Below are 25170 nucleotides of genomic sequence, written 5' to 3'. Positions count from 1 at the left end.
CATCGTTTCACCTGCCCAAAGTCACTTTGACCTTGGTGAAATGTCGCAATGTTTGCTGATTCTCCTGATTAACAGGACACGTCAGGCGGATTTACCCAACGTTTACACAGCAGGCGGGAGCGCACGTCTGTCACCAGCGCTGAGGATCAGGCATCTCCGCCAGACGCACAACCATGACACCAAGAAAAAGAACTGTCATTACTACTGTGTACCTCCCGACACGCCAAGCACACGCAAACCAACTCCCCGTGTACATGTCAGACAGCAAGACCAACAGGAGCAGACAAGAGAAGTGTGCACGGCATACAGACAGAATACGGGCAGATACTGAGGAACTCTTTATTAATTTTATACAAAAATACTAAAACTTTGCCATAAAATTTCCAAACAAAATATAAAACAAGGTATAAAGTATATACACTTACCCTACTGGCCCAGCTCCATGCATACTATCTCATTCATACCTACTAAAAAGAGAAAATGAAACCTAGCCTAACGTAAACATCCGATCCGGCTGAACCCCGACTATATACAAATTGCTCAGAACAGAAAATAAATGACAACTTGTCACAATAAAAAAAAATAATAAACATAAAATAATCATAATAGAAATATCAAATAACTATAATAATTTATATGAGAAAACACAAACCTATACTAACCCTACCAATCTATCTATCCCATCACCTTCACCCAGGGCCAACCTCCGCCTCTTGTCCCTCCATGAGGCCAGCCCTTCCTCCACCACCCACACCCAGCCCCTCGCCTCATGTCCTCCTATGTCCGCATAGTCCAGGGCTGGATGCAGGCCTCCCCACACGAAAATATGAACCTCCCCACCTGATCCCACCCAACCTAACTACACCCCACTTACCCTATCATACAATATATACATCTTATAACAACCATATCAATCTATTCAAACCAATATTAAAATCCACCCGAAGGCCCAAGTTCAGTCATTTGCAAACCTTTCTTCAAAAACTCATCTTAAATACAAAACAAAAACCTAATGTGAAAGCCTCAGCCCAACACCAGGAAAAGTGCTACTGAGGCTAAGGTACATCAAAGGTGAAGCCTCTCCAGAGGTAAGAGACCCCATCTGTACCCACCATTTCGCACTCAAGAGAGCGAACCTTCGCCAGGTCACCTAGAATGTTCCTACACACCTCTTCCACAGGGAGGACTTTCTGCTGGGTTGAAACTAAACACTGTGCGTTCCATGTGAAGTACCTGACCACTATGCTAACTATAAAAGCTGTGCATGGGTCCCTTCTTCCCAAACCTTTGAATGCTCCATAAGCCCATTTCGCATAGGAGAGGTTGGCTAGTCTAGGCCAGCCAATGGATGCACCCACCCGTTTGTATACCTCTGTATTAAAGGGACACTGAAGCAGGAAGTGCTCCATACTTTCCAATATGTCGCACACTCCTCCCAGGGACAACCCATTTCATCAGAGTTCCTGTACTTCAAGTTGCCCCTTACATACAGCTTCCCGTGAAAGCAGCGCCAAGCCAAGTCCCAAAACTTCAAGGGGATCCTTGCCAAATTTAACAACTGTAATCACAGCTTGGGCAATCCTTAAGGGCCAGGGGCTTCTGGAAGTGGGTCAACAAGACCCTCTCCTCAAGGGATCTCCTTGACTGGGTCTTGATTTGTCCCAATTTTGGGTGAAATAATCCCCATTGCCGAATTAAACGCCTAGGACTGGGGCTCTGGGAGGGTGTCTGGGAGACCGAAAGATAGATCACCCCCTTCCAGCCAGAGACTCTTACACTTATCCCGTTTAATCACGGAACCGGAGACTTCCGAATGGCGTTCTACCTCCGACATCACGTATTCCGCCTCCCCTCCTGAGGACACAAAAACAGTGACGTCATCGGCATACGCCACCACCCTCAAAGTGGCTTCTGGCTCCTCCAGACTTATCTTGACTCCCGCTAACGGTCCTCGATCAATCCTCCTAATAAAAGGATCAATCGCAAACACGTATAAGAGCGGGCTCAATGGACAACCCTGGCGGACTCCAGACCCGACCTCAAAAGGGCTGACAAACCAACCGTTCACCAGCGGGAAACTCTCTGCCCCTGCATATAAGATCTTTAACCAATTGACAAACCCTCCCGGCAGGCCATAATTCAGAAGGACTGCCCAGAGAGGTACTCATGGTTAAGCCGATCAAAAGCCTTTGCCTGATCTAAGGCCAGCATGTACCCCTTCCAGTTATTACCCGCCCTACCCTGTTTCACTGCCTCTCGGACACCAAGCACAGCACTAAATCTGCTTCGGCCTGGAACTGAGCAATGTTGGGTCTCCGAAAGTAGCCGGGGCGCAAACTGCACCAACCGATTAAACAGTATCTTGGCCAGAATCTTTCTGTCTGTATTGAGAAGCGCTATGGGACGCCAATTCTCAATACGGCTCGGATCTTTACCCTTTGATATAAGGATCAGAGATGACCTCCTCATTGACCTCGGCAAAGCACCCGAGGATAGGCACTCATTGAATACCTTAGTCAAGAGGGGAACCAAGGAGTCCTTAAAGGTCTTATAAAACTCGGTAGTTAAGCCATCCGTGCCTGACGACTTCTTTAGGGCAAGGCCTTCGATCGCTAGGCTGACTTCCTTGTCTTTGATTTCTTCTATCAAAACGCCAAGAGAGCGGTCTACTCTTGACTCAGGGATGGTTTCAGCCAGGAAAGATGAAATCCTGTCCCGATTCAGATACTTTTTCCTCAAGAGGCACGAGTAGAAAGACTTGACGATTTGCAAGATCCCTGATCTGGACCTATCCAGAGATCCCGTACCATCGACCTGTCCCGTCACCAACTTACTTTTCACTGACATCTTACAGTTTCTATAAGGATCGGGCGAGCGGTACTTCCCGAAATCCCTCTCAAAAACCAAAGATGTGTGCCTATCATACTGGCACCTCCTAAGCAAAGATTTCACCCTGGAGATATCCTCTCGGCTACCTCCAGTCGAGACTAGTTGTTCAAGTTTCCTCCTCAGACCCTGATACAAGCGGTACCTGTCCAGGGACATGAGGCTCGAGAGCTGGTGAAAGAACTTTGCCACCCGATCTTTGAATATCTCCCACCACTCAGACTTAGTGTCACAAAGATCCAGCAATTCTACCTGACTCTGAAGGAAGTCCTCAAAGGATTGTCTCACCTCTGCTTCCTCCAGGAGGGCTGAATTTAGCTTCCAATAGCCTCTTCCCATTTGGGGGGATTCTGCAACATTCAAAGAGAACATGATTAGACAGTGATCGGAGAATTCCACCTCTAAAGGCGAAAAAGAAGTCTCCTCCTTTAAATAAAACCTGTCTATTCTAGACCTAATCTGACTACCTCTATAATAAGTGAAACCACCGTGGCCTGGGGTGTGCCTAATGTGGACATCCACCAGACGAGCCTCGCTAGCTATGCTATTCAGGAATACACTATTATAAGCCAGCCGGTCTCTGGCGCCTCCCCGGTCTTGGGACCTTGTGACTGTATTAAAGTCCCCGCCAAAGACCAACTGCCGACTCGTAAAAATGAAAGGTTTGATCCTCATAAAGAGACGCTTCCGATCCCGCTTGGTTTGGGGACCATAGATGTTTATCAGGAGAAGCTCTTGACCCTTCATGAGGACATCTAAAATCAAACACCTCCCCATTACTAACTCAATCACTTGTCGGCTTTCTACTGGTGCGGTAAAAAGAACCGCCACTGCGCTATACGGCTCAGGCGCAAGAGACAAATATGATGGACCACACCTCCACCTGCCCCCTCTCCATTTGACGCCCCTTCCCTCCGTCTCTGTTGGGACGGGCCGTCTTTTCTCTTCATCAACCCCACCGCCCTGTCGCATGCCATGTTGGCGACAGAGCAACAGCAACGACTGAACGGGTGCCCTAGCTCACCACACAGGTTGCATCTAATCTGTCCACAAGATGCAGCTAGATGACCTTCACCCCCGCACAACCCACACCTCTGCACTTGGCAGCTGGCACTGAAGTAACACAGCTTAGGCTGCCCCCTGTAGAACACCATGATCCTATCCCGACCAAGGAAAGCAGATGATGGTATGTGGGAAACCGAACCCCCTGAATGTTTCAACTTAATCTGAAACATCCAGGCACCCGACCAGATGCCAAACTCATCCAGGTTCTTGCTATGAAGACCCTGGACATCCCCGTACCTGCTCAACCAGGTCAAGATATCAACACAAGAAAGTGACTTATTACGGGTCAGAACGGTCACCTTCTTGACCTCATTCTGGCGGTTTATCGCTTGCACGAAAAACCCCTGCCAGTCCGGCTGGTCTCTTGCCAGTTCAAACCCAGACCAGAAAAGTTCAAGACCCTCTGGCCGGGCAAAACTGACATCAAACTCCCGGGTGCCATACGGAAGTATCAGGGCAAAGATGTCACATGCCCTGATGCCCATCTGTAAGAGAAGCTCTGCCATCCTCTTCCTAGTAGGACACGCTTTATTGCCTCTCCATTTCAGACACAATACATTCCGTCTGGTTGACCCGGGGCCGGTTGTGGTTGAGGACCAGGTGGTCTCGCCCCCGCCTTGCTCTCGGAAGGCACGCAGGCCATGCCTGTCTATCCAGAAGGATAGATCTACCTGCTGCCCCCCTACTGTAATGTAATTCTCCCCTCTCCTAAGAGCTTCTAGAAGTTGCAGCTGCAAGTTACCGTCACCAGACATTGGTAATGGGGAGGACAATGGGGACCGCCCCTCCCTCCCCGCGTCGGCGACCACACCAGCATAACTTCTTCCAGGCGTAACCGACGCAGGAGGGGCAGCCGGACCGGGCCCCCCCCCCCCCACAGACCTATCTACAGCAGGTGAAACTCCAGACCCTTCTGAAGGGGCCACATGAGGCGCACCAGCCACTTGTACAGTGGCCGGCCGACCTCCAACATTCACCCCTCCATCAGGGCCCGGGGCAACACCACTAACAGAAACTCCCCCACACACACTGCTGGGCCAGAGGGGACAGAGGTCACTTTATTAGTTGTCTCTAGCATCATCTTGCTGGACACATTTTTAACAGTCTTTTCAGTTTTTTTCCGGCCGGCGGGCTGTAGAACCACTGGTCCCAGCCACCCCGACCTTATCCACTTGATGGATAGTGCAGGAGGGAGGGGCGGTACACACCACACTCACATCAGAACTGCCCTCTCCCTCCTTGCCTGCAGACACACCGCTTTGAGCTTCCCTAAAGCCCGGCCCCCTCCAGCCACTCTCCCACTCCCGCCGTCACAGCGGCACTAGCGGAAGGGACTGAAAAGCGCATCAGAGCAGACCGGGACAGGGGAGACCAGAACCCCGGCAAGCACTTGGACATACAACTTGGGAGGGGCGGAGGCAGCCACCTCACAATCTCCCCCGCAACTCTGGATCGGGACGCAGTTGTACCCGGGGCCCCGCCCCCTCCACCAACAGCCATCCCCACCACCACTGCTCCCTGCCACCATGCCTAAACTGGCAGGGGGGCCTGCAGGTCGCATGGGAGAGGCGACAGGCGGACAGAGGAGGCAGACCCCAGAACAGGGATCCCGGCAACAACCTCTGCAAGGGGGGCGGTGGCAGCCACATCGCACCGCCGCACCTCCACCTGGCACTTGTCCAGTGCCCCAGCAGAGGCGGGCGGAGCCACCCGACCACAAGCCATGTCCCTCTTGCTGCCCCTCTTGGGAGCCTTCCTGTCTGGCCCCTCCTGTTTCTCCTTACCGCCCCTGTTACCACAAACAGGGACGACGTCCTGCGCCATCTTTGCCATGTGTTTCTCCCTAATCCCACGCTCTGGTCCCACAGCAGAGACCGGGCCAGTGAGGATAATGGGGTTCGTGCCCTGAGCTGACTTTGCATCCGGCCCAGGGCACGCAGGGTGGGTCACATAGACATACCTCACCTCTGGTTTTACTGTCTTTTCCTTTCTCCTTCTCCTCTTTTCCATTGGTTTATCTTCAGGTAATTCATTACCAAAGCAGATGTCTTCACGAATTTTGGGGGACTGCAGGTGGCGTATTTCGGCCATAAGCTGCGCCAACTCCGCTGTTCTCACTGTATTCGCCTTCCTCATCGGAACTAGTGGGCGGCAGGCATACCTGCTCTGCGGTGATACCTGAGGTGATACCTGTTTCCGTAAGTTGCCCCCCCATGTCCGACTCTTCCTCCTCACTAGAGGAGTCATCTTTTTGCTGTTTTTGGCTTCCAGCTATTTCATTGAACCTTTCATCGTTCTTGAGCTTTTCCTTAAAAGGACCACTGTTTTCCAAAATGGCCGCCCTTCTTCCTTCCAGCTCTTTAATGATTTATTTTCGACCTTTTATTTTTTTTGATATTTCTGGCCTGTTTCTTCTTGACGCTTTGTCCACCTTCACCATCTCAAGCTTTAAGTGCTCTCTAAGCTTCTTCAGGGTCATACTCCCGGAGGTAGGCCACGATCCGGGAGCTGTAAACGGTGATTAGTTCCTAGTACTTCATGCTGCCCCAGTCAGCCTCAACCGACCCCGGCCCACCCCCAGGAGCACTCTGCGTACCTCTTGGAGGGCTACCATCCGCCCTCCTGGAACTGCCGGCGATGGTCACGGCTTCACCTCCGGGGATTGCAGGGGCCACTACAGCACGACTCCTGGTAGATCTTCTGATCCCCGGCGCGGAAGATGGAACTGAGGCCGGTAGCTCACCTCCCCTACCTCCCGCCGGCCCACCCCGGGAAGTAGGATCCTGGGTCTTCAGTCGTTTCATGGCCAAGGACCCTACCACCTCCCTAGGGAGAGAGAGGCAGGGCCTGGGCTGGGAGAGATGAAAAAAAAATCCCTGGAAGTCTGCTTGCATTCAGCAGGAGTTCCTCCAAAAACAACCACACCCGTCGACTGGCCCCAGTATACTGAAGATTACACCCAGTATACAGGACATGAGAAGTGGTACTGTGAAGTGTATATATACACAGAATAAGAGCAGATACTGAGGATTACACCCAGTATAAAGGACAGGAGAAGTGGTACTGTGCAGTGTGTATATATACAGAATAAGAGCAGATACTGAGGATTACACCCAGTATAAAGGACAGGAGAAGTGGTACTGTGCAGTGTATATATATATACAGAATAAGAGCAGATACTGAGGATTACACCCAGTATACAGGACAGGAGAAGCGGTACTGTGCAGTGTATATATATACAGAATAAGAGCAGATACGGAGGATTACACCCAGTATACAGGACAGGAGAAGTGGTACTGTGCAGTGTATATATACAGAATAAGAGCAGATACTGAGGATTACACCCAGTATACAGGACAAGTGGTACTGTGCAGTGTATATATACAGAATAAGAGCAGATACTGAGTATTACACCCGGTATACAGGACAGGAGAAGTGGTAGTATTATATACAAGGTAGAGAGGTATAAGATGGGCGCACAGTATAATGTACAGTATAGAGAGGTATAAGATGGGGACCGAGTATTATACACAGGATAGAGAGGTATAAAATGGGGGCAAAGTATTATATACAGGATAGAGAGGTATAAGATGGGGCAGAGTATTATATACAGGATAGACAGGTATAAGATGGGGCAGAGTATTATACACAGTACAGAAAAATATAAAATGTGGCAGAGTATTATATACAGTACAGAACGGTATAAGATGGGGCAGAGTATTATATACAGCACAGAACGGTATAATATGGGGCAGAGTATTATATACAGGATAGAGAGGTATAAGATATGGCAGAGTATTATATACAGGATAGAGAGGAATAAAATGGAACAGAGTATTATATACAGGATAGAGAGGTATAATATGGGACAGAGTATTATATACAGGACAGAGAGGTATAAGATGGGGCAGAGTATTATATACCCGATAAAGAGGTATAAGATGGGAAGAGTTTGATGTACAGGATAGAAAGGTATAAGTTGGGCGCAGAGTATTATGTACAGGATAGAGGGGTATAAGATAGGCCAGAGTATTATATACAGGATAGAGAGGTATAATCTGGGGCACAGTATTATATACAGGATAGAGAGGGATAAGATGGGGCAGAGTATTATATACAGTACAGAACAGTATAAGATGGGGAAGAGTATTATATACAGAATAGAGAGGTATAAGATGGGGCAGAGTATTATATACAGGATAGAGAGGGAAAAGATAGGGCAGAGTATTATAAACAGTACAGAACGGTATAAGATGGGCCAGAGTATTATATACAGTACAGAACGGTATAAGATGGGGCAGAGTATTATATACAGAATAGAGAGGTATAAGATGGGGCAGAGTATTATATACAAGGATAGATAGGGATAAGATGGGGCAGAGTATAATATACAGGATAGATAGGGATAAGATGGGGCAGAGTATTATATACAGTACAGAACGGTATAAGATGGGGCAAAGTATTATATACAGGATAGAGAGGTATAAGATGGGGCAAAGTATTATATACAGGATAGAGAGGTTTAAGATGGGGCAGAGTATTATAAACAGTACAGAACGGTATAAGATGGGGCAGAGTATTATCTACAATACAGAACGTTATAAGATGGGGCAGAGTATTATATACAGGATAGAGAGGTATAAGATGAGACAGAGTATTATATACAGGATAGAGAGGTATAAGATGGGACAGAGTATTATATACAGGACAGAGCGGTATAAGATGGGCAGAGAATTATGTACAAGATAGAGAGGTATAAGTTTGGCGCAGAGTATTATGTACAGGATAGAGGGGTATAAGATGGGGAAGAGTATTATATACAGTATAGAGCGGTATAAGATGGGGCAGAGTATTATATACAGTACAGAACGGTATAAGATGGGGCAGAGTATTATATACAGTACAGAACGGTATAAGATGGAGCAGAGTATTATACACAGGATAGAGAGGTATAATATGGGACAGAGTATTATATACAGGACAGAGCGGTATAAGATGGGGCAGAGTATTATATACCCAATAAAGAAGTATAAGATGGGCAGAGTATTATGTACAGGATAGAGAGGTATAAGATGGGGCAAAGTGTTATATACAGGATAGAGAGGGAAAAGATAGGGCAGAGTATTATATACAGTACAGAACGGTATAAGATAGGCCAGAGTATTATATACAGGATAGAGGGGTATAAGATGGGGCAGAGTATTATATACAGTATAGAGAGGTATTAGATGGGCACAGTACAGTATTATATACAGGATAGAGGGGTATAAGATGTGGCAGAGTATTATATACAGTATAGAGAGGTATTAGATGGGCACAGTATTATATACAGGATAGAGGGGTATAAGATGGCGCTGAGTATTATATACAGGATAGAGAGGTATAAGATGGGGCAGAGTATTATATACAGGATAGAGAGGTATTAGATGGGCACAGTATTATATAGAGGATAGAGAGGGATAAGGTGGGGCAGAGTATTATATACAGTATAGAGAGGTATTAGATGGGCACAGCACAGTATTATATACAGGATAGAGGGGTATAAGATGTGGCAGAGTATTATATACAGTTGGTTACCCCATCTTACCGGTTATAGGCGGCCACTCTCTTTCTGTGGCTGCGGACGGTCTCGTGGGCATTGAGCAGCAGGTCCTCGGCCAGAGGTTTGGTCGCCTGGTACAGATGGTGAGAGAAGAGGTGCTGGAGTTTGGAGCCTCCGTACTGGGTGCTGATGGTAGACACGCTACTGTTCTCCGGGGAGGCAGGGGTGTCACAGTCACAATCTCGGTGGAGTCGGAACTGGATTTCTGGCCACAGATGGAAGTAAATGTCAGCCCCAAGAAGAGCAGAGAGTGCCAGGGCAAAGAGCATCCGATCCCTGCGGAGGAGCAGCATGGCAGCAAGGGGATTAGGTGGCACAGAATCTGAAAGTTATGTCTGGTGACTTATCCTGGGAGGGTGACAGTGCTGGGTGCAGTGTCCTGGGAGGGTGACAGTGCTGGGTGCAGTGTCCTGGGAGGGTGACAGTGCTGGGTGCAGTGTCCTGGGAGGGTGACAGTGCTGGGCGCAGTGTCCTGGGAGGGTGACAGTGCTGGGCGCAGTGTCCTGGGAGGGTGACAGTGCTGGGCGCAGTGTCCTGGGAGGGTGACAGTGCTGGGTTCAGTGTCCTGGGAGGGTGACAGTGCTAGGTGCAGTGTCCTGGGAGGGTAACAGTGCTGGGTGCAGTGTCCTGGGAGGGTGACAGTGCTAAGTGCAGTGTCCTGGGAGGGTAACAGTGCTAGGCGCAGTGTCCTGGGAGGGTAACAGTGCTAGGCGCAGTGTCCTGGGAGGGTGACAGTGATGAGTGCAGTGTCCTGGGAGGGTAACAGTGCTAGGCGCAGTTTCCTGGGAGGGTAACAGTGCTAGGCGCAGTGTCCTGGGAGGGTGACAGTGCTGAGCGCAGTGCCCTGGGAGGGTGACAGTGCTGGGCGCAGTGTCCTAGGAGGGTAACAGTGCTGGGCGCAGTGTCCTGGGAGGGTGACAGTGCTTAGCGCAGTGTCCTGGGAGGGTGACGGTGCTGAGTGCAGTGTCCTGGGAGGGTAACAGTGCTGAGTGCAGTGTCCTGGGAGGGTGACAGTGCTGAGTGCAGTATCCTGGGAGGGTGACAGTGCTGAGTGCAGTGTCCTGGGAGGGTGACAGTGCTGAGTGCAGTGTACTGGGAGGGTGACAGTGCTGAGTGCAGTGTACTGGGAGGGTGACAGTGCTGAGTGCAGTGTACTGGGAGGGTGACAGTGCTGGGTGCAGTGTCCTGGGAGGGTGACTGTGCTGAGTGCAGTGTCCTGGGAGGGTAGCAGTGCTAGGCGCAGTGTCCTGGGAGGGTAACAGTGCTAGGTGCAGTGTCCTGGGAGGGTAAAAGTGCTGGGTGCAGTGTCCTGGGAGGGTGACAGTGCTGAGTGCAGTGTCCTGGGAGGGTGACAGTGCTGAGTGCAGTGTCCTGGGAGGGTGAAAGTGCTGGGCGCAGTGTCCTCAGAGGGTAACAGTGCTGGGCGCAGTGTCCTGGGAGGGTGACAGTGCTGAGCGCAGTGTCCTGGGAGGGTGACAGTGCTGAGCGCAGTGCCCTGGGAGGGTAACAGTGCTAGGTGCAGTGTCCTGGGAGGGTAAAAGTGCTGGGTGCAGTGTCCAGGAAGGGTGACAGTTTTAAGTGCAGTGTCCTGGGAGGGTACCAGTACTAGGCGCAGTGTCCTGGGAGGGTGATAGTGCTGAGTGCAGTGTCCTGGGAGGGTGACGGTGCTGAGTGCAGTGTGCTTGGAGGGTGACGGTGCTGAGTGCAGTGTCCTGGGAGGTTGACGGTGCTGAGTGCAGTGTCCTGGGAGGGTGACGGTGCTGAGTGCAGTGTCCTGGGAGGGTAACAGTGCTGAGTGCAGTGTCCTGGGGGGGTAACAGTGCTAGGCGCAGTGTCCTGGGAGGGTGACGGTGCTGAGTGCAGTGTCCTGGGAGGGTAACAGTGCTGAGTGCAGTGTCCTGGGGGGGTAACAGTGCTGAGTGCAGTGTCCTGGGAGGGTAACAGTGCTGAGTGCAGTATCCTGGGAGGGTAACAGTGCTGAGTGCAGTGTCCTGGGGGGGTAACAGTGCTAGGCGCAGTGTCCTGGGAGGGTGACGGTGCTGAGTGCAGTGTCCTGGGAGGGTAATAGTGCTGAGTGCAGTGTCCTGGGAGGGTGACAGTGCTGAGTGCAGTGTCCTGGGAGGGTAACAGTGCTAGGCGCAGTGTCCTGGGAGGGTGACGGTGCTGAGTGCAGTGTCCTGGGAGGGTGACAGTGCTGAGTGCAGTGTCCTGGGAGGGTGACAGTGCTGAGTGCAGTGTCCTGGGAGGGTGACAGTGCTGGGTGCAGTGTCCTCAGAGGGTAACAGTGCTGGGCGCAGTGTCCTGGGAGGGTGACAGTGCTGAGCGCAGTGCCCTGGGAGGGTAACAGTGCTAGGTGCAGTGTCCTGGGAGGGTAAAAGTGCTGGGTGCAGTGTCCAGGAAGGGTGACAGTGTTAAGTGCAGTGTCCTGGGAGGGTACCAGTACTAGGCGCAGTGTCCTGGGAGGGTGACAGTGCTGAGTGCAGTGTCCTGGGAGGGTGACGGTGCTGAGTGCAGTGTCCTTGGAGGGTGACGGTGCTGAGTGCAGTGTCCTGGGAGGTTGACGGTGCTGAGTGCAGTGTCCTGGGAGGGTGACGGTGCTGAGTGCAGTGTCCTGGGAGGGTAACAGTGCTGAGTGCAGTGTCCTGGGGGGGTAACAGTGCTAGGCGCAGTGTCCTGGGAGGGTGACGGTGCTGAGTGCAGTGTCCTGGGGGGGTAACAGTGCTGAGTGCAGTGTCCTGGGAGGGTAACAGTGCTGAGTGCAGTGTCCTGGGGGGGGTAACAGTGCTAGGCGCAGTGTCCTGGGAGGGTAACGGTGCTGAGTGCAGTGTCCTGGGAGGGTGACAGTGCTGAGTGCAGTGTCCTGGGAGGGTAACGGTGCTGGGTGCAGTGTCTCTGGATTATGGCTTGGGTTCTACACAGATGTCGGTGGAATCAATGGCTGCTGAACCTGGTGGGCGAGAGGATCTGAAATACGGAACTAGCAGGTGTTTATAGGGGCACAGGCTGGCACTACTATACGAGGGTTACATTGAGGCACAGCGCTATGAGGAGGTATCTAGAGGCACAGGGTATGAGGAGGGATCTAGAGGCACAGGGTATGAGGAGTTATCTAGAGGCACAGGGTATGAGGAGTTACCTAGAAGCACAGGGTATGAGTAGGTCCCTAGAGGCACATGGTATGAGGAGGTACCTAGATGCACAGGGTATGAGGAGGTACCTAGAGGCACAGGGTTTGATAAGGTATCTAAAGGCACAGGGTATGAGGAGGTATCTAGAGGCACATGGTATGAGGAGGTACCTAGAGGCACAGGGTATGAGGAGGTACCTAGAGGCAAAGGGTATGAGGAGGTATCTAAAGGAACAGGGTATGAGGAGGTATCTAAAGGCACAGGGTATGATGAGGTATCTAAAGGCACAGGGTATGATGAGGTATCTAAAGGCACAGGGTATGATGAGGTATCTAAAGGCACAGGGTATGATGAGGTATCTAAAGGCACAGGGTATGAGGGGGTATCTAGAGGCACAGGGTATGAGGAGGTATCTAGAGGAACAGGGTATGAGGAGGGATCTAGAGACAAAGAGTATCAGGAGGTATCTAGAGGCACAGGGTATGAGGAGGTATCTAGAGGCACAGGGTATGAGGAGGGATCTAGAGGCACAGGGAATGAGGAGGGATCTAGAGGCACAGGGTATGAGGAGGGATCTAGAGGGACAGGGTATATAGAGGCACAGGGTATGAGGAGGGATCTAGAGGCACAGGGTATGAGGAGGGATCTAGAGGCACAGGGAATGAGGAGGGATCTAGAGGCACAGGGTATGAGGAGGTATCTAGAGGGACAGGGTATATAGAGGCACAGGGTATGAGAAGGGGTCCAGAGGCACAGGGTATGAGGAGGGATCTAGAGGCACAGGTTATGAGGAGGGATCTAGAGGCACAGGGTATGAGGAGGGATCTAGAGGCACAGGGTATATAGAGGCACAGGGTATGAGGAGGGATCCAGAGGCACAAGGTACGAGAAGGTATCTAGAGGCACTGGGAATGAGGAGGGATCTAGAGGCACAGGGTATGAGGAGGGATCTAGAGGGACAGGGTATATAGAGGCACAGGGTATGAGGAGGGATCTAGAGGCACAGGGTATGAGGAGGGATCTAGAGGCACAGGGAATGAGGAGGGATCTAGAGGCACAGGGTATGAGGAGGGATTTAGAGGCACAGGGTATGAGGAGGGATCTAGAGGGACAGGGTATATAGAGGCACAGGGTATGAGGAGGGATCTAGAGGGACAGGGTATATAGAGGCACAGGGTATGAGGAGGGATCCCGAGGCACAAGGTACGAGGAGGTATCTAGAGGCACTGGGAATGAGGAGGGATCTAGAGGCACAGGGTATGAGGAGGGATCTAGAGGCACAGGGTACGAGGAGGTATCTAGAGGCACAGGGAATGAGGAGGGATCTAGAGGCACAGGGTATGAGGAGGGATCTAGAGGCACAGGGTATGAGGAGGGATCCAGAGGCACATGCTATGAGGAGGTACCTAGAGGAACAGGGTATGAGGAGGTATCTAGAGGCACAGGGTATGAGGAGGTATCTAGAGGCACAGGGAATGAGAAGGTACCTAGAGGCACAGGGAATGAGAAGGGATCCAGAGGCACAGGGTATGAGGAGGGATCTAGAGGCACAGGGTATGAGGAGGTATCTAGAGGCACAGGGTATGAGGAGGTATCTAGAGGCACAGGGTATGAGGAGGTATCTAGAGGCACAGGGTATGAGGAGGGATCTAGAGGCACAGGGTATGAGGAGGGATCTAGAGGCACAGGGTATGAGGGGAGATCCAGAGGCACATGCTATGAGGAGGTATCTAGAGGCACAGGGTATGAGGAGGTATCTAGAGGCATAGGGTATGAGGAGGGGTATCTAGAGGCACAGGATATGAGGAGGTATCTAGAGGCAAAGGGTATGAGAAGGTATCTAGAGGCACAGGGAAGGAGTAGGTATCTAGAGGCACAGGGAAGGAGTAGGTATCTAGAGGCACAGGGTATGAGGAGGTATCTAGAGGCAAAGGGAATGAGGAGGTATCTAGAGGCAAAGGGAATGAGGAGGTATCTAGAGGCAAAGGGAATGAGGAGGTATCTAGAGGCAAAGGGAACGAGGAGGTATAGATACGGGATCCTCCGCTCCTGGTCTGTGGCTTCCTCTTCCAGCAGTCTGCAGAACGGAGCTGGCACCTCTTTACAGCCCTGTGCCTCACTCCTCCCCCTGTTGTACAGCCCCATGCCTCGAACCTCCCTCTGCTGTACAGCCCCGTGCCTCACACCTCCCCCTGCTGTACAGCCCCGTGCCTCACATTTCCACCTGCTGTACAGCCCCGTGCCTCACTCCTCCCCCTGCTGTACAGCCCAGTGCCTCACACCTCCCCCTGCTGTACAGCCCCGTGCCTCACACCTCCCCCTGCTGTACAGCCCCGTGCCTCACATCTCCACCTGCTGTACAGCCCAGTGCCTCACCCATCCCTCTGCTGTACAGCCCCGTGCCTCACACCTCCCCCTGCTGTACAGTCCCCTGCAGCGCCATCAAATGGAGGAGGTGAGTTATTTTTGTTTTGCAAAAGGGGGCACTACTGTGGCATTACTATTACTGGGGCTAACAAATGTGGCATTACTATTACTGGGGGGCACTAATGGGGCATTACAATTACTGGAGGGTACTAATGGTGCATTAATATTACTGGTGGGCACTAATGGGGCATTACAATAACTAGGTGGGTAAATGGGGCATTACTATTACTGGTGGGCACTAATGGTGCATTAATATTACTGGGGGGCACTAATGGGGCATTACAATTACTGGGGGGCACTAATGGGGCATTTCTATTACTGGGGGCACTCATGGGGCATTACTATTACTGGGCGACACTAATGATGCATTGCTATTACTAGGGGGCACTATTGGTGCATTAATATTACTAGGGGGCACTAATGGTGCATTGCTATTACTGAGGGCACTAATGGTGCATTAATATTACTGGGGGGTGCTAATGGGGCATTGCTATTATTGAGGGGAACAAATGGGGCATTACTATTACTAGGGGGAACTAATGGGGCATTACTGTTACTGGAGGGTCAATAATAGTGCATTACTATTACTGGGGGGCACTCATAGTGCATTACTATTACTGGGGGCACTACTGGGGACATTGCTATTACTGGTGGGCACTAATCGGGCATTGCTATTACTGGTGGGCACTAATGGGGCATTGCAATTACTTGGGCACTAATAGGGCATTTCTATTACTGGGGGGTAGTAATAGGGCATTACTATTACTTGGGGCACTAATGGGGCATTACTATTACAAGGAGCACTAGTTAGGCATTACTGTTACTGGTGGGCACTAATGGTTTATTAATATTACTGGGAGGCACGAATGGGGCATTACAATTAATGGGGGGCACTAATGGGGTATTACTATTACTCGGGGGCACTAACGGGGCATTACTATTACTGGGGGCACTAATGGAGCATTACTGTTACTGGTAAGCACTAATGATGCATTAATATTACTGGGGGCACTAATAGGGCATTACTGTTACTAGGGGTGCACTAATGGGGCATTACTATTACTGGGGGCACTAATGGGGCATTACTATTACTGGGCGGCACTAATGGTGCATTACTATTACTGGGGGGCACACATGTTGCATTGCTATTACTGGGGGCATTACTATTATTGGGGGGCACTCATGGTGAATTGCTATTACGGGGGAACTAATGGGGCAATACTATTACTGGGGGGCACTAATGGGACGTTACTATTACTGGGGGCAATAATGGGGCATTACTATTACTAGGGGGCACTAATGGGACGTTACTATTACTGGGGGCAATAATAGGGCATTACTATTACTTGGGGACACTAATGGGGCATTTCTATTACTGGGGGTCACTCAAGTTGCATTGCTATTACTGAGGGCACTACTGGGGGCATTACTATTACTAGGGGGCACTAATGTGGCATTGCAATTACTAGGGGCACTAATGGTGCATTACTATTACTGTGGGGCACTAATGGGGCATTACTATTACTTGGGGGTACTAATGGGGCATTACTGTTACTGGTGGGCACTAATGGTTCATTATTATTACTGGGGGGCACGAATGGGGCATTACAATTACTGGGGGGCACTAATGGGGTATTACTATTACTCGGGGGCACTAATGGGGCATTACTGTTATTGATGGGCACTAATGTTGCATTAATATTACTGGGGGGCACTAATGGGTCATTATTATTACTGGGGGACACTAATAAGGCATTACTATTACTAGGGGTGCATTAATGGGGCATTAATATTACTGGGGGGCACTAATGGGGCATTACTATTACTGGGGGGCACTAATGGTGCATTACTATTACTGGGGGGCACTCATGTTGCATTGCTATTTCTGGGGGCATTACTATTATTTGGGGGTACTCATGGTGCATTGCTATTAAAGTGGTCACTAATGGGGCATTACTATTTCTGGGGGGGCACTAATAAGACATTACTATCACTGGCGGCAATAATAGGACATTACAATTTCTGGAGAACACTAATGGAGCAGTAATAGCAATACACCATGAGTCTCCCCCAGTAATAGTAATGCATTACTTGGGGCATAACTATTACTGGGGGGCACTAATGGGGCATTACTATTACAAGGAGCACTAGTTGGGCATTACTGTTACTGGTGGGCACTAATGGTTTATTAATATTACTGAGAGGCACGAATGGGGCATTACAATTACTGGGGGGCACTAATGGGGTATTACTATGACTCCGGGGGCACTAATGGGGCATTACTATTACTGGGGGCACTAATGGGGCATTATTATTACTGGTGGCCACTATTGGTGCATTAAAATTACTGGGGGCATTATTATTACTGGGGGGCACAATTAGGGCATTACTATTACTAGGGGTGCACTAATGGGGCATTACTATTACTGGGGGGCACTAATGGGGCATTACTATTACTGGGGGCACTCATGGGGCATTGCTATTACTGGGGGCATTACTATTATTTGGGGGCACTAATGGGGCATTACTATTACTGGGGGTCACTAATGGGACGTTTCTATTACTGGGGGGCAATAATAGGGCATTACTATTACTTGGGGACACTAATGGGGCATTTCTATTACTGGGGGTCACTCAAATTGCATTGCTATTACTGAGGGCACTACTGGGGACATTACTATTACTAGGGGGCACTAATGTGGCATTGCAATTACTAGGGGGCACTAATGGTGCATTACTATTACTGTGGGGCACTAATGGGGCATTACTATTACTGGGGGGCATTAATAGGGCATTTCTATTACTGGGGGGGTACTTAGGTTGCATTGCTATTACTGAGGGCAATTCTGGTGGCGTTGCTATTACTAGGGGGCACTAATGTGGCATTGCAATTACTAGGGGGCACTAATGGTGCATTACTATTACTGTGGGGCACTAATGGGGCATAAATATTACTGGGGGGCACTAATGGGGAATTACTGTTACTAGTGGGCACTAATGATTCATTAATATTACTAGGGGGCACGAATAGGGCATTACAATTACTGTGGGGCCCAAATGGGATATTACTATTACTCGGGGGCACTAATGGGGCGTTACTATTACTAGGGGCAATAATGGGGCATTACTGTTACTGGGGGGCACTAATGGTGCATTAATATTACAGGGGGCACTAATGGGGCATTACTATTACTGGGGGCACTAATGGGGCATTACTATTACTAAGGGTGCACTAATGGTGCATTACTATTACTGGGGGGCACTAATAGGGCATTCCTGGAGGGGCAATGATGGTGCATTACTATTACTGGGGGACACTCATGTTGCATTGCTATTACTGGGGGGCATTACTATTATTGGGGTGCACTCATGGTGCATTGCTATTACAGGGGTCACTAATGGAGCATTACTATTACTGGGGGGGCACTAATGGGACATTACTATTTCTGGGGAGCACTAATGGAGCAGTAATAGCAATACACCATGAGTCTCCCCTAGTAATAGTAATGCATTACTCGGGGTATTACTATTACTTGGAGGCACTAATCGGACGTTACTATTACTGAGGGGCAATAATGGGACATTACTTTTACTGGGGGACACTAATGGGACGTTACTATTACTAACGGGCAATAATAGAGCATTACCATTACTTGGGGGCATTTCTATTACTGGGGGGCGATCATGTTTCATTGCTATTACTGAAGGCACTACTGAGGGCATTACTATTACTAGGGGGCACTAATGTGGCATTGAAATAACTAGGGGGAACTAATGGTGCATTACTATTTTTGTGGGGCACTAATTGGGCATTACTATTACTGGGGGGCACAATTAGGGCATTACTATTACTAGGGGTGCACTAATGGGGCATTACTATTACTGGGGGGCACTAATGGGGCATTACTATTACTGGGGGGCACTCATGGGGCATTGCTATTACTGGGGGCATTACTATTATTTGGGGGCACTAATGGGGCATTACTATTACTGGGGGACACTAATGGGACGTTACTATTACTGGGGGGCAATAATAGGGCATTACTATTACTTGGGGGCACTAATGGGGCATTTCTATTACTGGGGGGGCACTCAGGTTGCATTTATATTACTGAGAGCAATTCTGGGGGCGTTGCTATTACTAGGGGGCACTAAAGTGGCATTGCAATTACTAGGGGGGACTAATGGTGCATTACTATTACTGTGGGGCACTAATGGGGCATTAATCTTACTGGGGGGCACTAATGGGGCATTACTGTTACTAGTGGGCACTAATGATTCATTAATATTACTGGGGGGCACGAATAGGGCATTACAATTACTGTGGGGCCCTAATGGGATATTACTATTACTCGGGGGCACTAAAGGGGCGTTAATATTACTAGGGGCAATAATGGGGCATTACTGTTACTGGGGGGCACTAATTGTGCATTAATATTACTGGGGGGCACTAATGGGGCATTACTATTACTGGGGGCAGTAATGGGGCATTACTATTACTAGGGGTGCACTAATGGTGCATTACTATTACTGAGGGGCACTAATAGGGCATTCCTGGAGGGGCAATGATGGTGCATTACTATTACTGGGGGACACTCATGTTGCATTGCTATTACTGGGGGGCATTACTATTATTGGGGTGCACTCATGGTGCATTGCTATTACCGGGGTCACTAATGGAGCATTACTATTACTGGGGGGGCACTAATGGGACGTTACTATTACTAGCGGGCAATAATAGGCCATTACAATTTCTGGGGAGCACTAATGGAGCAGTAATAGCAATACACCATGAGTCTTCCCTAGTAATAGTAATGCATTACTCGGGGTATTACTATTACTTGGAGGCACTAATCGGACGTTACTTTTACTGAGGGGCAATAATAGAGCATTACTATTACTTGGGGGCACTAATGGGGCATTTCTATTACTGGGGGGCGATCATGTTTCATTGCTATTACTGAAGGCACTACTGGGCGCATTACTATTACTAGGGGGCACTAATGTGGCATTGAAATTACTAGGGGGAACTAATGGTGCATTACTATTTTTGTGGGGCACTAATTGGGCATTACTATTACTGGGGGGCAGTAATGGGGCATCACTGTTACTGTTGGGCACTAATGGTGCATTTATATTACTGGGGGGCACTAATTGGGCATTACTGTTACTGGTGAACTTTAATGGTGCTTTAATATAACTATGGGGCACTAATGGGGCATTAATATTACTGGGGGGGCACTAATTGGGCATTACTGTTACTGGTGGGCACTAATGGTGCATTAATATTACTGTAGGCGCTAATTTGGCATTACTATTATTGAGGGGCACTAATGAGGCATTACTATTACTAGGGGGAATTAATGGGGCAATACTATTACTGGAGGGTCAATAATAGTGTATTACTATTACTGGGGGTTCTACTGGGGGCATTGCTATTACTGGTGGGCACTAATCAGGCATTGCTATTACTGGTGGGCACTAATGGGTCATTACAATTACTGGGGGGCACTAATGGGTCATTATTATTACTGGGGGACACTAATAAGGCATTACTATTACTAGGGGTGCATTAATGGGGCATTACTATTACTGGGGGGCACTAATGGGGCATTACTATTACTGGGGGGCACTAATGGTGCATTACTATTACTGGGGGGCACTCATGTTGCATTGCTATTTCTGGGGGCATTACTATTATTTGGGGGTACTCATGGTGCATTGCTATTAAAGTGGTCACTAATGGGGCATTACTATTTCTGGGGGGGCACTAATAAGACATTACTATCACTGGCGGCAATAATAGGACATTACAATTTCTGGAGAACACTAATGGAGCAGTAATAGCAATACACCATGAGTCTCCCCCAGTAATAGTAATGCATTACTTGGGGCATAACTATTACTGGGGGGCACTAATGGGGCAATACTATTACAAGGAGCACTAGTTGGGCATTACTGTTACTGGTGGGCACTAATGGTTTATTAATATTACTGAGAGGCACGAATGGGGCATTACAATTACTGGGGGGCACTAATGGGGTATTACTATGACTCCGGGGGCACTAATGGGGCATTACTATTACTGGGGGCACTAATGGGGCATTATTATTACTGGTGGCCACTATTGGTGCATTAAAATTACTGGGGGCATTATTATTACTGGGGGGCACAATTAGGGCATTACTATTACTAGGGGTGCACTAATGGGGCATTACTATTACTGGGGGGCACTAATGGGGCATTACTATTACTGGGGGCACTCATGGGGCATTGCTATTACTGGGGGCATTACTACTATTTGGGGGCACTAATGGGGCATTACTATTACTGGGGGTCACTAATGGGACGTTTCTATTACTGGGGGGCAATAATAGGGCATTACTATTACTTGGGGACACTAATGGGGCATTTCTATTACTGGGGGTCACTCAAATTGCATTGCTATTACTGAGGGCACTACTGGGGACATTACTATTACTAGGGGGCACTAATGTGGCATTGCAATTACTAGGGGGCACTAATGGTGCATTACTATTACTGTGGGGCACTAATGGGGCATTACTATTACTGGGGGGCATTAATGGGACGTTACTATTACTGGGGGACAATAATAGGGCAATACTATTACTTGGGGGCACTAATGGGGCATTTCTATTACTGGGGGGGTACTTAGGTTGCATTGCTATTACTGAGGGCAATTCTGGTGGCGTTGCTATTACTAGGGGGCACTAATGTGGCATTGCAATTACTAGGGGGCACTAATGGTGCATTACTATTACTGTGGGGCACTAATGGGGCATAAATATTACTGGGGGGCACTAATGGGGAATTACTGTTACTAGTGGGCACTAATGATTCATTAATATTACTAGGGGGCACGAATAGGGCATTACAATTACTGTGGGGCCCAAATGGGATATTACTATTACTCGGGGGCACTAATGGGGCATTACTATTACTAGGGGCAATAATGGGGCATTACTGTTACTGGGGGGCACTAATGGTGCATTAATATTACAGGGGGCACTAATGGGGCATTACTATTACTGGGGGCACTAATGGGGCATTACTATTACTAGGGGTGCACTAATGGTGCATTACTATTACTGGGGGGCACTAATAGGGCATTCCTGGAGGGGCAATGATGGTGCATTACTATTACTGGGGGGCACTAATAGGGCATTCCTGGAGGGGCAATGATGGTGCATTACTATTACTGGGGGACACTCATGTTGCATTGCTATTACTGGGGGGCATTACTATTATTGGGGTGCATTGCTATTACAGGGGTCACTAATGGAGCATTCCTATTACTGGGGGGGCACTAATGGGACATTACTATTTCTGGGGAGCACTAATGGAGCAGTAATAGCAATACACCATGAGTCTCCCCTAGTAATAGTAATGCATTACTCGGGGTATTACTATTACTTGGAGGCACTAATCGGACGTTACTATTACTGAGGGGCAATAATGGGACATTACTTTTACTGGGGGACACTAATGGGACGTTACTATTACTAACGGGCAATAATAGAGCATTACCATTACTTGGGGGCATTTCTATTACTGGGGGGCGATCATGTTTCATTGCTATTACTGAAGGCACTACTGAGGGCATTACTATTACTAGGGGGCACTAATGTGGCATTGAAATAACTAGGGGGAACTAATGGTGCATTACTATTTTTGTGGGGCACTAATTGGGCATTACTATTACTGGGGGGCACAATTAGGGCATTACTATTACTAGGGGTGCACTAATGGGGCATTACTATTACTGGGGGGCACTAATGGGGCATTACTATTACTGGGGGGCACTCATGGGGCATTGCTATTACTGGGGGCATTACTATTATTTGGGGGCACTAATGGGGCATTACTATTACTGGGGGACACTAATGGGACGTTACTATTACTGGGGGACACTAATGGGACGTTACTATTACTGGGGGGCAATAATAGGGCATTACTATTACTTGGGGGCACTAATGGGGCATTTCTATTACTGGGGGGGCACTCAGGTTGCATTTATATTACTGAGAGCAATTCTGGGGGCGTTGCTATTACTAGGGGGCACTAAAGTGGCATTGCAATTACTAGGGGGGACTAATGGTGCATTACTATTACTGTGGGGCACTAATGGGGCATTAATCTTACTGGGGGGCACTAATGGGGCATTACTGTTACTAGTGGGCACTAATGATTCATTAATATTACTGGGGGGCATGAATAGGGCATTACAATTACTGTGGGGCCCTAATGGGATATTACTATTACTCGGGGGCACTAAAGGGGCGTTAATATTACTAGGGGCAATAATGGGGCATTACTGTTACTGGGGGGCACTAATTGTGCATTAATATTACTGGGGGGCACTAATGGGGCATTACTATTACTGGGGGCAGTAATGGGGCATTACTATTACTAGGGGTGCACTAATGGTGCATTACTATTACTGGGGGGCACTAATAGGGCATTCCTGGAGGGGCAATGATGGTGCATTACTATTACTGGGGGACACTCATGTTGCATTGCTATTACTGGGGGGCATTACTATTATTGGGGTGCACTCATGGTGCATTGCTATTACCGGGGTCACTAATGGAGCATTACTATTACTGGGGGGGCACTAATGGGATGTTACTATTACTAGCGGGCAATAATAGGCCATTACAATTTCTGGGGAGCACTAATGGAGCAGTAATAGCAATACACCATGAGTCTTCCCTAGTAATAGTAATGCATTACTCGGGGTATTACTATTACTTGGAGGCACTAATCGGACGTTACTTTTACTGAGGGGCAATAATGGGGCATTACTTTTACTGGGGGGCACTAATGGGACGTTACTATTACTAAGGGGCAATAATAGAGCATTACTATTACTTGGGGGCACTAATGGGGCATTTCTATTACTGGGGGGCGATCATGTTTCATTGCTATTACTTAAGGCACTACTGGGCGCATTACTATTACTAGGGGGCACTAATGTGGCATTGAAATTACTAGGGGGAACTAATGGTGCATTACTATTTTTGTGGGGCACTAATTGGGCATTACTATTACTGGGGGGCAGTAATGGGGCATCACTGTTACTGTTGGGCACTAATGGTTCATTTATATTACTGGGGGGCACTAATTGGGCATTACTGTTACTGGTGAACTTTAATGGTGCTTTAATATAACTATGGGGCACTAATGGGGCATTAATATTACTGGGGGGCACTAATTGGGCATTACTGTTACTGGTGGGCACTAATGGTGCATTAATATTACTGTAGGCGCTAATTTGGCATTACTATTATTGAGGGGCACTAATGAGGCATTACTATTACTAGGGGGAATTAATGGGGCAATACTATTACTGGAGGGTCAATAATAGTGTATTACTATTACTGGGGGTTCTACTGGGGGCATTGCTATTACTGGTGGGCACTAATCAGGCATTGCTATTACTGGTGGGCACTAATGGGTCATTACAATTACTTGGGCACTAATGGGGCATTGATATTACTGGGGGGTAGTAATAGGGCATTTCTATTTCTTGGGGCATTACTATTACAGGGAGCAGTAGTTGGGCATTACTGTTACTGGTGTGCACTAATGGTTCATTAATAATACTGGGGGGCACGAATGGGGCATTACAATTACTGGGGGGCACTAAGGGTATTACTATTACTCGTGGGCACTAATGGGGCATTACTATTACTAGGGGCAATAATGGGGCATTACTGTTACTGCTGGGCACTAATGGTGCAATAATATTACTGGGGGGCACTAATGGGGCATTACTATTACTGGGGGCACTAATGGGGCATTACTATTACTAGGGGTGCACTAATGGTGCATTAATATTACTGGGGGGCACTAATGAGGCATTACTATTCCTGGAGGGGCAGTAATGGGGCATCACTGTTACTGTTGGGCACTAATGGTGCATTTATATTACTGGGGGGCACTAATTGGGCATTACTGTTACTGGTGAACTTTAATGGTGCTTTAATATAACTATGGGGCACTAATGGGGCATTAATATTACTGGGGGGGCACTAATTG

The 25170-nt window shown here is 48.7% G+C and overlaps 2 protein-coding genes across 2 annotated transcripts in view; both read right to left on the bottom strand.

The window, feature by feature from the left end:
• FAM20A (FAM20A golgi associated secretory pathway pseudokinase) overlaps positions 1-10210 on the bottom strand; it is an 81534-nt gene extending 71324 nt beyond the window's left edge. Inside the window, exon 1 of the mRNA XM_044296053.1 lies at positions 9539-10210. Coding sequence (XP_044151988.1) covers positions 9539-9846 — 308 coding nt within the window. The 5' untranslated portion in view covers positions 9847-10210. The remainder of the gene's footprint in view (positions 1-9538) is intronic.
• A 10727-nt stretch (positions 10211-20937) lies between these two features.
• LOC122941952 (SH3 domain-containing protein C23A1.17-like) overlaps positions 20938-25170 on the bottom strand; it is a 29768-nt gene continuing 25535 nt past the window's right edge. The window contains exons 2-6 of the mRNA XM_044299447.1: positions 24073-24219; positions 23828-23949; positions 22953-23091; positions 21572-21748; positions 20938-21023 (exon numbers count right to left, since the gene is read on the bottom strand). Coding sequence (XP_044155382.1) covers positions 20938-21023; positions 21572-21748; positions 22953-23091; positions 23828-23949; positions 24073-24219 — 671 coding nt within the window. The remainder of the gene's footprint in view (positions 21024-21571; positions 21749-22952; positions 23092-23827; positions 23950-24072; positions 24220-25170) is intronic.

Source organism: Bufo gargarizans, chromosome 6 (genome assembly GCF_014858855.1).
Source record: "Bufo gargarizans isolate SCDJY-AF-19 chromosome 6, ASM1485885v1, whole genome shotgun sequence".
Taxonomy (NCBI): Eukaryota; Metazoa; Chordata; class Amphibia; order Anura; family Bufonidae; genus Bufo; species Bufo gargarizans.
The sequence above is the reverse complement of the archived record's forward strand: the minus strand, read 5'-3'. Positions and strand labels throughout refer to the sequence as shown.